Here is a 16,648-nt window from a genome sequence, read left to right as displayed (position 1 = left end):
CATTTATGCAACTCCTATGTTGAATGGGAAATTTAATGGAATATTTTTAGGGCTTATCATTCAGCATTACTTCCTGGTTTTCAAACAGAGGTCAGAAATTGTTACATTTTTTTGTGTGTAGAGTAAGCTTTACCTTCTAATCATTTGCTCAATTAAAACGATAATTCATAAAAAAATGATAATTCATTAATATACTGTTAAGATTGGCTAGGATTTCTCTAAGTTCCTTGGATCTGCTAATAAACTATATTAATCACTTTTAAAAAAATCGACATGCTATTTGGTCTTTAAAAGAAGCTAACTTCTGGTTCCCCAGAACAGACCAGGTATGATTATTAGCTCCACTGGCTAGTTAAGGAAACAGCCACATGAAGATTAAGTATGCACAAAAGTGAATAGCTAGGAAGTTGAAGAACTTCGTTCTAACTAGTATTAAAGATAAGGAACTCTTGTGAGCTGAGTTGGAGCCTGGTGACCTGTGGGATACAGTGTTGAGGAGCTAGTCGGATCCTCATCTCTGGCCTTATTGGACTCTGCTGGGCTGCTGGGCAGCTTTAGAGCCACGTTGCCCTGCTGCAGGAAGAGTGAAGGGAGGCGGGTATGCTGGCTTGGTGAATGCCTGAAGAAGGAATAATAGTGTTTGAATTTGTTATTTTCTGCTGTAGGTGGGAACTAAAACCCAAAGAAATGCTATAGCTAAGCTAACATAATTTCTTGGCTCTAACAGCCTTATGGTTGAGTTCTAAATTGAATCCATTGCTTGGCACGAGCTAAACCCATGATCTTGCCACGTTCGCTGCTTGAGAATTAAGCTATTGATTAGGAAGGACTGAGGTAAACTCTCCCAGACAGTTTTTCAGAGTCCTTCAAGGACAGATATGCTCCTGGATGATGCCTATGAGCCTAAGGAAAGATATATGATGCACATGCAAATATTTGTTCTTGGTGATTATCTTATAATCAGAACTTAATAATATAAAATATGTCCTGTATGTTGTGATTTGTCATTAAGACTCATAAATGCATTCTGTGGAAGTTGGAAGACTCATAAAATGATTGTGCTTAATGCTGAGGGCTAATTCTTTTTAAAACAGTCACCCTGAAATTGAATCTTGCATCCCCAACTGCACTGTGTTCCATCGGACACTACTGGCCAAATGTAGTGGGTACTTTATTCTTCGGTATCTTGCTTATCCCTCTGTTACACAGTATTTCATGCTGAGTACGGACTGTTCCAAGGGTTCCGCCCCATGCACCTTATGTACACTCAAGAATTCCTTTTTAGGGAATTGATTATATACCTGTTTCATTTATTTTTTCAAATTCTGCTAGAATTTGATCATGTTAAGAATCTTTCAGTTGTTCAGAAATGTTCTCCCTTGTGTTTACTTCTCAGTTTAAAGGTAGTGACCGGAGCAGGGGATGTAGCTCAGTGGTTTAGCAGTTTTCTGTTGTACTCAAGGTCTTGGTTCCAATCCGCAGCACTGCAAAAAAACCTAATTCCTGATCAGTTTATGTATCAGCTTACATTGTGGTGTAACAAATCATTCTAACACTCAATGGCTTAAATCAGCAGCCATTATTTCTGCTAAGTCGGAGGGTCAGTGGGGAATCAGTTGATTTTATCAGGCTCCGTTGGGAGTAGCTCTACTCTGTCTCATCCTTCTGATGTGCTGGCAAGTTTATCCCTAGGAATGGCAGAATTTTGAGAGCAAGATGAAGCATAGCAGAACCTCTTGAAAACTTGTGTTGGTTTACACACTGTTACTTCCAAGTCAGAAATCACACGATGCCCTGGGAGAGTAGAGAACCGTGTCTCATCCTCAGTCTCATCCTCAGCACTGGGAAGTTACTTGGTGAAAGATGTAAGGAATTGGAACTAATAATGCAAGTCTTAGTTCAGTGATGGGGTACATGTACAACTGCCATTGGCAGCTGGGCTGTACACTCAAGTGTTTTGACTCACACTGCCCTTAAACACATCACAGACCTAGGTAGCAAGCTTTCATTCCTTAGAAGTCATTTTGTGTGGGTTCCAAGGCTATGAGGACCCTAAAACCCTTTAATTCAGTCACTGTGTGTTGAGACCTTCCCTGAGCTAGCACTATGAAGTTAGGGGATTCTAGAAGCTTTAGGTTTACAGCAGTAACAGACCCTGGGACAAGTATTTAGAAGATGATGCAACAACTTGAAGTATTTCCTGGACAAAGGTAGCAACAGAAGGGAGGCAGGGTCGACCTCGCTGTTTGAAAAGACAGACAGCTCTTTGGAGGAGCTGCTCACATCATGGAGGGCTAGTGACTAAGTAAATGTGCAGTAACAGTAGGAATGGGGTGGGTGCCACACTGTGTGGAAGCACAGGGTGTTGTAAGAATATGCTAGGAGTCACCCAACCCAAGATGAGACCAGGGCTAAGGTGTGCAAGGGCCGGAGGAAACCCCAAACCCCCAATCCTGAGCTGAATTGAAAAATAAAATAACATAAAAAATTAGAGTGGACTGTGGACATACCTTAGCGTACAAGCCCCAAACCTTGGATTAGTGCCCCTGTACCAAAGGGAGAAAGAAAGTAAAGAGAAAAATAAACACAAGTCATGTTTTGTACAAGACTGAAAAGTAGGTTCATCTTTAACGTGTCTGGAATTTCTGGTCAAAATATTTTAGATAGGCATTTGGCCATATACGTTAGACCACAGGGGACTGAGTTTGTGACGCTGAAAAAAATTCTTCCTTTGCTGATTTGTTCTGCTCATCTTCACTTATTTTATTTAAAAAACAGGTAAAGATGTTATGTTTATCATGCATAATTCTATAACAAAAACTGATAGAAATTTGATGAGTCTGATAAATGCAGACAGAACTAGATGGGATTACAATTAGAGCTAGAAAAAACAGCCCAGTGCAAAGGCTGAGCCCCTCTGAGCAGGACCAACTACTCCCTGAAGTCAATAACAGCACTCAGGAGGGATGCAGTAGATACTGGGTCATGGGCCGGGGCAGGGATATAGATCCGGTTCTCCTGGCCAGAGTAAGCTGAGTGAGGAGGAGGGGCTGAAATTGGTTAGAAGTGTACTTTTGAAGAGGGCAGCTGATTTAACTTGACTGTTGGCCAAGTCATGCCTAGCAAATTACAAGGAAGAGCAGAAAGTGGCTAGCCCAAGTGGCGGGGCTGCTTTAGTTCTTACCCCTGTATGGGGGTCGCATGACTAAACGTAGGGCTCACAGAAAATTTGACCACAGTGGAAAGCTTCTGGAGGCGCATGCTCTGTCTGGAGAATGACCGGCACTAGCTATACCTTTGGTTTGAGTAAGCTTACTACGAAAGTAGCCAACACAAGGAAAAGAACAAACGGCAGGTAGCAGAAAGTCGGAACGTCCAAGTGCGCACTTACAGCACCAACAGTGGCTGGAGCGTCCAGTGGACAGGACAAACAAGAACAAGTAGCAAACAGCCGCATAGCACCATCAGATCGGATGACATTTCTAGCAGAAACCGCTGGGGGAGCCCCACTGGAGATCCCTGCTTGGGAGTCCCAGGCGGAGCAGTGTTTCCGGAGGTTGAGGCTTCCAAGTGCAAGAACAAATAGCAAGCAGTGGGTAGACAGCAGAACGCTGAATCGAGCACTTACGGCATCCAGCAGAACACCTGGGGAAGCCCTGCTTAAACAGGCATGCTGGAGTTCCCAGGGAGAGATTTCCAGGCAGACTGTCGGCTCCCTGGAGGGACTTCTGGCTTCTTGTTCCCTTCACAAGCATTTTAATACATGGAATGAACAGTAGTACCCTCTATTGGAAGCGGTTTACTTCTCGCTGTTCTCAAGGAAACTTGTTTTAAAGATTTATTTTTAAAGTATGTGTATTGGTACATTTATATGCGTCTTTGTGAATGTGAGTGTAGTGCCTATGTTGGCCAGAAGGGGGCAGAAGATCCCCTGGAGCTGGAGTTGCAGGCAGTTGTGAGCCACCCAGCATCGGTGCTGGAATCCAAACTCAGGCCCTCTGCAAGAGCAGTAAGCACTCTTAACTACTGAACCATCCCTCCAGCCTGGGCACAATGTTGTTAATGCTCTTGGGTGTTTGCTGTTCATCCTCCCAGGGAACCAGTCTGCCCTGGGACAAGGAGTCTTAGAGGACCCTTAAGATAAACATGCTTGAATCTGAAACAGCCTCCCACACCCTTGGTCACAGAGTCCACTCTCATCAAGAACAAACATCACATGACAATTTACTGATATAATGTATATTATATTATAGCACAATGAGCAAATATTAATTTAAAAATCAAACACATCATGAATCCACGATGTTGTGGCAGCTGTCACCTATTGGAATGTGTGACTTCACTGCAGCCTTGGTTGTTTTGTCTTTTTGAGACAGGGTCTCCCTGTAGCCCCAGCTGGCCTAGAACTTGCTATGTAGACCAGACTGACCACTATCTCACAGAGATCCACATGCTGGAATTAAAGGCATGTGCACGTTGCCCGGCCAACCTTGGTTTTTGAACATACAACACACTTTACTCTGCTCATGCCTTCACACCACACAGTGCCAACAAGCACCACCTGAAACACTTGGCTCAGATTTGAGCCGACTGTGTGTTATGAATTAGAGTGTTCTGTACATGCAAAGATTTCTACTCTTATAGAAACATGGTTTAATTATGAAAAACAGACTTTTATTTTCCTACTATCATTCTTTGGCACAAATGTGTGTTTCTGGTACGTACTGGGTTAGAGTTAGTTACATTTCTCATTGCTGTGTCAAAATACCTGACAGGAAGCAACATAAAGGGAAAAGGGCTTATTCTGGAGTCCCACTCAAAGGAATGCAGTCCATCATGACAGGGCAGGCATGATGGCTGGAGCTGAGGCAGCTGGTCTTGTTGCATCCACAGTCAGGCCAGAGGGAGATGATGTCAGTGCTCAGTTCACTTCCTCCATTTTACTCAGTCCAGGATGCTAGCCCACAGAATGGTGCCACCCACAGTTAAGGTGCTTTTTCCCACCTCAATTAACCTCATCTAGATAATCCTGAAAAGGTATGCCCAGAGGCCTGTCTCCTAGAGTCTGTCAAATTGACAGTCATAGACCAACACATCATGTTTAATTTTAAAAACTGCTGTTTGAGTTGCCAACTCGAGGTTCACACATAAGCACAAAGAAAACATTAAATGAACTTTGAATTTGAGGTAGTACAGAATTCTTAATAATTCTGAAATGGCCCTAAACACACTTCTGTCGTTTTGTACTAATGACAGATGGCTAACAACCATCTGTAACTCCAGTTGCAGGGGAATCTGACACCTTGTTTTGACCTCCGTGGGCATTGCATGACCTGGGTGTACTTACATACATGCAGGCAATACATTTATACACATAAAAGGAAAAAAATAGTAAAATATTTTAAAAATCAAAATGGACTTAAAGTTATGAAGCACATTTCATTTTAAATGGTATGCCTACTGGTAAGGAGAGTTGAAGCCAGAAAGAAAGAAATACAATATTTAAAATTTAAAATTGTGCTGTACCATGTATTTTCATTGTGAACTGTTAATGAAAGTTATATGTAGTCTTTTAATTGTCCGTTTATAATATAATCTAAGTGGCAATGAAATCTTATATCTTTTCTTAGCACACATCTGTGGATGGCTACACTGAACCACACATCCAGCCTACGAAATCAAGTAGCAGACAGAACATCCCCCGGTGTAGAAACTCCATTACATCAGCAACAGATGAACAGCCTCACATTGGAAATTACCGTTTACAAAAAACAATAGGGAAGGGGAATTTTGCCAAGGTGAAATTGGCAAGACATGTTCTAACCGGCAGAGAGGTAAGTGTTCATGATCTCTTTTAGTGTTTGCATGGACTTTGCTCCAGAGGCTTGTGAGAGGCTTTCTCATAGGTGTGGCTTTCTCTCAGGGCGGCCCTGTGAGATGGTGAACCCCGGGACACATGTGCAGGGAGCATTAGACAGGTCTGCTTCATGGTGCGGCAGCTGCCCTTCACATAGGAAAGACCCGTCTCTACCTTGTATCATCTCTTCCAGATCAGTGCACTGCAGATGAGCTGTCCTCAGCTTGTCATGTAGTATGTGAGCACTTATTACCACCATTCCTCTGTCTGAGGAACAAGGCTGGCATAAGAGCTTATGAATTACTGCTTAGGACAGTTAGGCGTGAATACTTGGAAAATCACATGCTAATTTTTATCTGTTTAGAGACTGCATCAAGTAAATACTGTCATACAGATAATTTTTTCAGGTGATAAGAATTTCTAAAATTCCATATGTTTGTCTGTCTGTGGGGGATGCTGTTGAGACAGGGTCTCTTGTAGCCTAGGCTAGCCTTAAACTTGCTACCTAGCTGACACCAGCCTTAAACTCCTGATCTTCCTGCCTCTGTGTACCACATGCTGGAATTGTGGGCTTGCACCATCACACCCTGCTCATTCCATGTGTTTGAAATAATAGTTGCATAGTAAATACATATGTCTATTTGTATGTGCACTGTGAATTTGTAGTGTTTACACCAGAGTTAAAGGCTGTTTCAGTAAACATCCAATGTTTTGTATTAGGATCTGATTAGAACATTATTTTTTAATTTCAGCCATGATGTAGTAATAATAAGCTTCCACTTCCCTCCATACATATTGTCATTGTGGTCTCCAGTGAGTGGAGTCCCTCCTGTCCATGCTGTCCCCAGCTGCTCAGACACAGGCTGACAAGGCTAGCCTTTAAGGATAGTCAAATCTCTTTTGTTAGTTTGCTGTGAGAAAGCTTAGGTATCCTGTTTCTGTCTCGGTACAACAGTTTCACTTACAGGAAGTACAAGCTTATAAGCCATCCTTTGGTATGTCTGTTACTTATCAAGATCTTGAACAAAAGGCTAGGCTATAAGGATGATTTTATAGTTTTAAAGGAGAAATGTGTAAGAAACAGCAAAGGCTTTGTTCCATCCCTACAGAATCAGGAGGTTAATGGCAAGCCGATGGAGCATGTTCTAAGGCTGCCAGGGTGTTAGAACTGTACCATCCAAGTATGTGAGCATTCAAATAAAACTAAATAACGCTTTCTTAAGAATAAAGCAAAATGTTTTCTGTGTAAGGTTTTAGTCTTTGAAATGTGTATCTCAAATGCAGTTTACAATTCTTTTTTTTTTTTTAGGTTGCTGTGAAAATAATAGACAAAACTCAGCTAAATCCTACTAGTCTGCAAAAGGTATTTAATAAGCAACTAGAATGTGATTTTGTGTTAATATAGAATGCTGTGCCAAGTGTGGTGGTGCACGCCTGTAGTCCCAGCACCTGGGAGGCAGAGGCAGGCAGATCTCTGTGAGTTCAAGGCCAGCCTGGTCTACATAGTGAGCTCCAGGCCTCCTGGGACTACAGGGAGACCCTGTCTCAAAAACACCAAAAAAAAAAAAAAAGTTGTATAAAGTCGACTGTGAAATTTTATTAGGTATAACACTATATTTTATCATTATATGAAGAGCAGACATGACCAAAATTGTTACAGTTATGACTGATAAAAAGTTATTTGAAGCTGGGTGTGGCGGTGCACACCTTTAATCCCAGCACTCAGGCAGCAAAGGCGGGCAGATCTTTGTGAGATGTAGGCCTGGTCTACATAGCAAGTTCCAGGCCAGTTGGGGCTACAGGGAGACCCTGTCTCAAAACATATATATATTTGAAATGCATGATGTAGATTGCATATCATGTACCCAAAATGCTTGGGACATAAATGTTGCATATTTTGAAGATCTTTGGATTTTAGAATATTTACATAGACTTTAGCAGGATTCATATGCTATATGAATTTGTCTTTAATCAGTAGAGTTAAACTTTTTGAAATATTTATATTTTTAAGATTTATGTGTGTGTGTGTGTGTGTGTGTGTGATTGATTGTACGTTCACATGTGCGCATGCAGGTGCTCATACTTGTGTGCGACTGTGGAGGCCAGAGGTCAATGTCCGATCCCTTGGAGCTGGAGTGTTTGCAGGATGCCTGGTTTGTTATGTGGATGCTAGAATACAAATTCTGGTCTTCATGGTCCCACAGCAAGCAGGTCAGCCACCGAGCCTTCTCTCCAGCACTCCGTTTGACATAGTTGAAATTCTTAAGTGAAGACCTCATTCGAGTATTGTTCATAGGCATGTTTTCCTTCATTGCTTCATTCGGGTCTTTGTTCATGTGAATGTCTTTGGCATTGACTCACAGTGGATAATATAAATGCTCCTTCAAAGAATGAAAATATGAAACAGCACGGGGAGAAGAGAAAGCAGTTAGGACTGGAATTGTCTCTGGACACCAAGCGTGTTTCCTCTTACCACATTCTTAAGTGGGAAAGCTTTCTCAGATAGAGATTCTAAATATTTTTAAATGAATTAAATATTTTAGTGTGTAAGTCATATATGCTGTTTGTGTATGCTGAAATAATATATACTATGATGTGTTGGCATATAATAGTATCATATTTATAGGTATAAATGATGAATAAATTACTTTGGATTCCCAAAACAGATCTTAAAGCCTTCATTGTATGTATTTTACTACAACTTCCATTTTTCTAAGGTGAGATTAAAAATTTTCATGTGTTGGGGCTGGTGAGATGTCTCAGTGGTTGAGAACTCTGTTCTTGCAGAGGTCTGGGTTCGGTTCCCATATGACAGCTACCAGCTGTCTGTAACTCCAGTCCCAGAGGATCTGACACCCTCTTCTGACCTCTGTGGGCACTCCAAGGCAAAACATAAACATCAAATAATAATTTAAAAAAAGCATTTGTGAATCAGAGCTTTCTTCTCACTTGACTCAGTACCAGGTAGCTCAATGTATTTTTATGTATTTCTCCTTTGAGATCTAGCTGTGTACTTTCCTGGGGTTCCCTTTAAATTTGAAAGCAAGTAAAACTTCTGAGCAGTGATAGCTTTGCTTAGTGAAAACTTGAAAGGTTTGCTGGGTTCTTCTTTTTCTGAGACTATGAGGCAGAATGTATTCAGGGTGTCGCGGGCCTCTTCTGGGCAGTTTTGAGCTGCCCAGATACAGTCATGTAAGTGACAAAAGCCCTGTCTGGGCTGAATTACCCAAAGATGCCTGTGTTTTACTAGGCCAGAGCCACAGTGGGGTGGAGGTTTGCTCACCTATGTGTGAGGGACTTTTTAACATACACACATTGGGGCTGGAGAGATGGCTCAGAGGTTAAGAGCACTGCTCTTGCAGAGGATCCAGATTCAAATCCCAGCACCTACATGGTGGCTTATAACCATCCATAACTCCAGTTCCAGGGGATCCAATGCCCTCTTTTGACCTCTGTGGGCACTGCACGACACGGGTGCACCTACATACAGGTAGGCAGTATACTCATATACATAAAATAAGTATCTTAAAATACACACATTGATGCTGGGCATAATGGAGCAGGCCTTTAATCCCAGTCCTCAGGAGGCAGAGGCAGATGGATCTCTGTGACGTCAAGGCCAGCCTGGTCTCCACAATGACTTCCAGGCAGGCTGGGACTAGGGAACACTGTCAAAAACAAAATGAAACAGAAAACAAATACACACTTTGCCCAACTGTACCCTGAAGTCTTGCCCACCTCCTATCTATGCTTCTTTTAAAAGACTTTACATTTTATCGTTATGAGTGTTTTGCCAGCACATATATAAGTGCACCATGTGTGTGCCTGGTGCCTGCAGAGGACAGAAGAGGGTGTCAGGGTGTGAGTTGCTGTGCATGCTGGGAACTGAACCTGGGTCTTCTGGAAGAGCAGTAAGTTCTCTAACCGCTAACCTGGGTCTTCTGGAAGAACAGTAAGTTCTCTAACCACTGAGCTGTTTCTCCAGCCATCCTCACACTGATTCTTTGTATTTTTCCTGATCAAGCCGTGGATTACTGTGGTAAACAGTGACTTCAAGTGATGTTTAGAATTTCTGCCAGAATACCCAGTAATGTGACGCCCCATAAAAGCCATGTAACCAGCCAGGAGTGGTGGTGCACACCTTTAATCCCAGCACTTGGGAGGCAGAGGCAGGCAGATCTCTGTGAATTCAAGGCCAGCCTGGTCTACATAGTGAGTTCCAGGACAGCCGGGGCTACAGGGAGACCTTGTCTCAAGAAGACCAAAAAAAAAAAGCAGCCATGTAACCGTAGTTCTGCTTATTGGAACCTGTGACCCTGAAGCTGACTGTTGGTCTCTTTGTCTAGAGATCTGCTTGGTGAAGAAAACCTATATTACAGATTTTGGTAATCGCTGTTGCTCTCCCAAACAGACACATAGAGAATGATGCAATTGTGTGTCCTCTACCATGTTTGCCATAGATTTGCTTTCTGTGAAAAGTTTTTTGGAAAAAAATAAACCCAGATAGATCATGGTTTGATAAGTTCTTTTATAGAACACAATAAATAAATAAATAAATAAATAAATAAATAAATAAATAAACAAACCAAAGTGCAATGAAAACCAAGCTGTGTGGTTTCCCCGCACTGTCAACCCCTACAGGAAAAAATAGTCAAATAAGCCTCCATGACATAGGCATACCTGTCAGACAGGAGATGACAATAGGGTATTACAAATTCATTTTAATCTTGTTTTTAGAAGTGTTTGGCTAAATCTTATTCTGGTTTGGTATGAATTTAAGCTGGCCTCTGCTGTTCTATGTAGAATGTTTGTAGGGAATATTTCTTTCCTTTGCCAACATCTCTAATGGATAAAAGAATCTAAGTTTGAGATGTCAACTGTTTAAAAAATGTTCTTAAAAATAGTTTGGTCTTTGGAATAAAGTACCTTTAACACTGTTCCCATACTATGCATATCATTTGTCCTAATCACCAGAGTCTAATGAGTCCAGTGAGATTTCTTAGTTTGGAAGGTATTGAGGTGATTCCATCTTTGCAGCATGAGGCTCAACTCATGTATTCATTTTGTTTCTTTTGGAGAATGTGCTAGCATTCACATTAGTGATCTCCAGGTCCTTTAAAGCTGTCTAGTAATGCTGAATGAAAAGCAAAACCATGAAGCAATTTTGTTTAATCAGCTTTGACTGTAAGATAATCATTTTCTCAGAAATGTTGCCCTTTTGAATCTTGGACACAATCGTCATGCACAGATGATAAATGTGTGTTCATTTCAGAGTCACAACATGCCATTCACCTCTGCTAATGTTTTTATTCTCTCTCTCTCTCTCTCTCTCTCTCTCTCTCTCTCTCTCTCTCTCTCTCTCGGGCTGTGTCTCCCTATAGCCCCAGCTGGTCTGTAACTCACCATGTAGACCAGGCTGTCCCCAGACTCACACAGATCCGCCTGCCTCTGCCTCCCGAGTGCTGGGACTAAAGGCGTGTGCCACCATGCCCGGCTCTCATATTGTTTCTTGATCTTTTCTCTTTTATTGTGTTGCTTTGTATTCCCAGTTCACAAAAATGGTTCTCTGTGTCACCATTATTTCCTGAGTGGCAAAATGTAAAACGAAACACAGGAGTCAGACACTGAGCAGCCTGTGCCTGTAATTCCAGCCGGTAGTGGGGCTGAGGCAGGAGGGTGAGTTTAGCATGAGCATGTGAATGAATAATTAATTAATTAAAAACAACACTAGTGTAATTCAGAACTGTGTTGTTAAGTAGCAGACCACTGTTGCATTAAAGCTACATAGAATGTGAATCTCTGCGCTGTGACTAGTTTTGTATAAGCAGAAGTATAAAAATTTCAGTAACTGAAATCTTAAACATACTTTATTGACTAGATCACCCATTTACTGGGTGATCTGGTAATCCAAGCCTCTCCGATAACGCCCTCTGGCATGTTCTCTGGCACACTGAGTAAATTTTCCGGAACTTCTGCACAAAAATCACTATCATATTGAAGAATGTGGTTGCTAAAGATAGAACAGAGCCAGGCAGTATTCGGAATTTTGTCTCTTAGAAATTATTAGGAAATCCAATGTATAAAGCAAATCACAAAGTTATCAATAAATAGTTTTATCAAAAAAACCCAGAAGTCCTTTGTTGGTATTTCTTAGCAGATCTCCCTGTTAGACATGGGTTGGAATGTCAGCTACTCTCACAGACCCATGCTTTAGAGCAGATTTTACTTTTAGGCCTCACCCACACAGTTCTTGCCAAGAGAGTGTGGGCCATTTGAAGGAATATGCTGACCAAATCTTCCATGAATCCATGACAGCCAAAGTGATGAGAACATTAGTATTTTGTGAGCTAGGTTGCAAACTGCAAAAGCTGTTCTTGAGTCAGAAATGGTAAAATATCTTGGTGGTTTTTTCTTTCTCTTTCTGACATTCTGCAAGAATGATGCATCCACATGAAAATGAGACACTGCCCAGTGCCCAGGTACTCTGTTTTGTTCCCCATGAAGTTAGAGGCAGCAGCACACTCTGACCTTGATTTGGTTTTGAACAAAATACAGAAAATAGATTATCATAAAACCATCACTTAGGTTACATCTCCTTCTTATGCACTATGAGGAGTTGGCAGGAAGTGGTTGTTCACACTGAAATGTGATAGATTTTGAGGGGAAAGGTGTTCAAGTTTTTTTGGAAAATGATATAATAAAATATCTGTATTAAATATGAAGCTTAGGTGTTTACAGTAAGGCAACCAGGCTTTTTGAAATCTGGCTGTTGCAAGCAGTCCATAACTAAAAGTCTAATACCTAAAACTTGTTTTCCCTCTTAGGTTTGGGTGAGTGTGTGATGACATATTACTGGCCTGTTTAACACACACATGTGGCATCTGGATATGAAAGTTCTTTCCATAGGAAGCATAGCTGAAGAGTGTGTGCTAGGAATTGAATGTTGTTCCTGCTGCTCAGGTTAAAGCTTCAGTCTGTCCATGTTTGAGTGTGCTAAGTCCAGCATGCTGGTGTTTACCTGGAAGCTACTCACAGTCTTCAGCGAGAAATTTCTCCATTTAAAGCTGGATTCAGCCTACATGTTTCTGGGATTGTCTTGCACATTGCCCAATGCTTATTCTGTTCCCTGGAATTCTGCGATCATGAATTTTAAATTGAATAGAAGTAAAATAATATGAAGAACAAAGTTAATAATTAGAAGTGAAACTATCTTATGGGTTCAAACTGTATAGCACCTACTCCCTAGTCAGATATACATGCTTATTAATTAGTTCTTTTTTGCTTTGTTTTGTTTTTTGAGACAGGGTCTTACTGTGTAGCCCTGGCTGGCCTAGAACTCTCTATGTAGGCCATGTTTGTCTTGAACTCACAGAGATCTACCTGCTTCTGCCTCTCAAGTACTGGGATTGAAGGTATGCACCACCATGCCTGGCTCATTAATTAATTCTTGATCCAACCAATATTTATTAAAAGATTTGTTTCTCCATGTTTTCCTCTGCTCTTTTTGGCTTCTCCTCTCCTGCTTCCTTTTAGTGGGGCCGTTGTCCTGTGCCTGGCTATTACATGTTAAAATTTTGCACTGCTTATCTGTAGACTTCTTTTTCTATAATCTCTTCTTGGGCTGATTCAAAAGTAACCAGAGTCTGCATTATTATTACCTATCGGTAAACTCATGAGTTTATTTCTTTACCTCAGACTACTCTTAAATCTCCTTATACTCTCTTCAAGGCACCCCATACTCATTCTCTACAGAACTGAACTCATGATCCCACCCTACATACCTAGTGCCCTGCCTGCCTTGTCTTCCTGTCACCTGTCTCCGTGAAAGGCAATGTGCCCCCAAGTTGTATAAGTAGAGTCCTCATAAGCAGCCCTACTTCATCTTCCTGCTCACCATCTACCCATCTTTGGATAACTCTGTGTCCTCTGACAGTGGCCATTCTTCCATTGTGATCTGAATGCCTTCCATCCTAGCTGTCTATCTGCTTTGCATCACTCCAAACATGCACACACATCCATATGTAAGAAGGTATCCATGATGCAGAGGTTGCCTCTGAATATGCTGTCCTTTTTTTATGTTTAAACTTTTAGGAGTTCATTCTTAGTGGCCTAAAAATCAGACTCATAGCATGGCACCCACATCCTTACCTTCCTTTCCACGCCAAGGAGCACCAGCTTCCACAGTCCTCTGCTCTCCTGCCACAACCTCCCCAGATTCAGTCTTCCTTTCATTGACCCTATTCATGCTGTTTATCCCAGCTGTCCGGCCTTTGCAGCTTTTCATCCCTTCTGCTGGCTAACACTGACTCCCTTCTTCACGTGTGCATTTCAGCCTGAGTCACTCCCTTGGGGAAATCTTTCCTTTCTCCATGACAGTCTTCAATTCCCTTACCACTCAGAACCAAGGAGATACTTGTTTTATTTTTGGCAGTAGTTTCTTTACTGTTTACTTTTATGACAGTGTTCTGTGAATCTTAAAATTCATAATTGCTGGGCCTGTGTTTACTGTGAAGCATGCATCTATTTCTACTGTGGAAGAAGTTTCTTTTGAGGGAAGTGAACAGGAGTCTTAGAATCAGGTATGAACTTTAGCCTGATTATCTGGCTGGTTCAAAAGTCATGGCCCCATTTAGTTATTTTAAGATTCTTGTGCTCTCCACACCGCCTCCAGCTAGGCCTGCTCCTTCTTACCCCAGAGGCCTGCTGGGCTTTTCAAGGATTCTTCTTCCCTGCACCACCAGCTAGGTCCACTCCTTCCCATCCCATAGGCCTGCCTCGCTCCTCTGGGACTCCCCTTCCCAACACCAGTAGGTAGGCCTGCTCCTTCCCATCCCATAGGCCTGCCTGGCTCCTCTGGGACTCCCCTTCCCAACACCAGTAGGTAGGCCTGCTCCTTCCCATCCCATAGGCCTGCCTGGCTCCTCTCTTTCGCCACCAACTAGGCCTGCTGCTTCTCATACCAAAGGTCTTAAGTGCTCTGTAGGGATTCCGCTTCCCTTTACCTTCAGCTGAATCAGCCCCTTCCCATCCCATAGGCCCACCCCAGGTCCTCTGGTCTTCCCTTCCCTGCATCCCCCGATAAACCCTCTCTTCCTACCATATAGGGCCCCCTCCTCTGGGACCTTCCTCCCCTCCTTGTCAGGTGAGCTCGTGCCTTTCTACCCTGTAAGTAGTTCATCTCTTCTGCGGTCTTGCTTCTCTAAGCCACTGGATAGACATCTTTCTGCCTCACCCCATAGGCCTCCAGGATCTTGCCTTTAAGTGCTGTGAGAGAGCCAGCTCTTCTAGTATTTCCTATCCTCATACCTCAGACTAAGCCTGCTCCTTCCCAGCCTGTAAAGTGCCTACTACTCCTAAAACTTGCTTCCCATCACTCCCAGGTAGGCTGTGCCCCTCCCAAACAGACTTGGGAGAGCACACCATAAGACAGCAGAGGGGACCAGCAAGGGGTGTGGTGACTCTCGGATAATATGTGTTTGCACAGACTAGTGGACTCTCAAAAGACTAGAGATAGAACCTGTAGCCTTCACTACAAGTTCTAGACACACACACACACACACACACACACACACACACAATCTCAGCCCTCTTACAGCTCAGTCCTCTCCTGAACATTGTAGATGCCTACACCGAAAGAAGAAAGGAGATTTGAGCGGAAAGAAACGTGCAGCTAACAGACCGCTAGAGATGCACAACTCCCAGTGCAGAGAGAAAAGTAACATGGAAAACCAAGACATGCTCTTCCCACATTTCTCATTGGTAATGAACCCCAGTGAGAACAACCTGGAAGATCTTCCAGACAAAGAATTCAAAAGAATGACTACAACTTTGCTCAAACTACTTAAAGAGGATATGAATATATTCCAAGAGAGAAAAACAGAGAGATGAAAGAAATGAAGAAGTCAATCCAAGATATGAAACTAGAATTCAGTAAGGACGGACAGAATTGCTGAAGAAAAGCCAAATTGACTGAAATAATGCTTGAAATGAAAACCTCAATAAACCAAATAAAAGCTTCCCTGGAAAGCCTCACCAACAGAATGGATCGAGTAGAAAACAGAGAGTCAAGGCTGGAAGAAAACGTATATGAGTGAATGTCAGTGAGAAAGTAAATTGTGGGGGGGGTATGTGTGTGTGTGTCGTGTGTTCTGTGTGTACAGAACATGGCAGAGCTGTGGTACACCATGAAGAGATCTAATCTTCAAATTATGGCCATAGAAGAAGAATATTGTAGCAAAGGCATAGGGGCTATTGTAAATGAAATAATAGAAGAAAATGTCTCAAATTTAGAGAAAGAGTTGCCCACCTAGGCACAAGAGACCAACAGGACTCCAAATAGAATCAGAAAAGAAACTCCCCACAACATATTACAGTTAAAGCACTAAAAGCAAAATAAAGAAAGAGTATTGAAAGTGGCAAGAGAAAAAGGTCATTTATGAAGACTGACTAATCAGAATAACTCCTGATTGCTCTACAGAAACTTCGAAAGCCTCCAGAAGGGCCTGGAAAAGATGTATTACAAGTTCTGAAAGACCACAACTGTCAACCCAGAGTATTATACCCATAAAAACTGTATTAAAACTAAAGGAGAAATAAAAACTTTCCATGATAAAAGCAGATGAAAGGACTTTATGACCACTAAGTCACCTCTGAAAAAGATGCTGAAAGGAATGCTTCAGTTTGAAGACAGGGATAAATATATCCAGAAGGTCACAGGGAACAAGTAAACAGTGCCAGGACAGTTAATCAAGAGGTCTAAACACGGGGCTGGAGAGATGGCTCAGCAGTTAA

The 16,648-nt window shown here is 42.1% G+C and overlaps 1 protein-coding gene across 3 annotated transcripts in view; it reads left to right on the top strand.

The window, feature by feature from the left end:
• Mark1 (microtubule affinity regulating kinase 1) overlaps positions 1–16,648 on the top strand; it is a 134,413-nt gene that overhangs the window by 51,925 nt on the left and 65,840 nt on the right. For all 3 annotated transcript variants that reach the window (XM_008823761.3, XM_008823762.3, XM_029559006.1), the window contains exons 2-3: positions 5,631–5,834; positions 7,167–7,220. In XM_008823761.3, coding sequence (XP_008821983.1) covers positions 5,631–5,834; positions 7,167–7,220 — 258 coding nt within the window. The remainder of the gene's footprint in view (positions 1–5,630; positions 5,835–7,166; positions 7,221–16,648) is intronic.

This window comes from Nannospalax galili, unplaced genomic scaffold, assembly GCF_000622305.1.
Source record: "Nannospalax galili isolate Female #2095 unplaced genomic scaffold, S.galili_v1.0 scaffold368, whole genome shotgun sequence".
In the NCBI taxonomy this organism is placed as follows: Eukaryota; Metazoa; Chordata; class Mammalia; order Rodentia; family Spalacidae; genus Nannospalax; species Nannospalax galili.
This window is presented reverse-complemented; position numbering and strand designations above follow the sequence as displayed.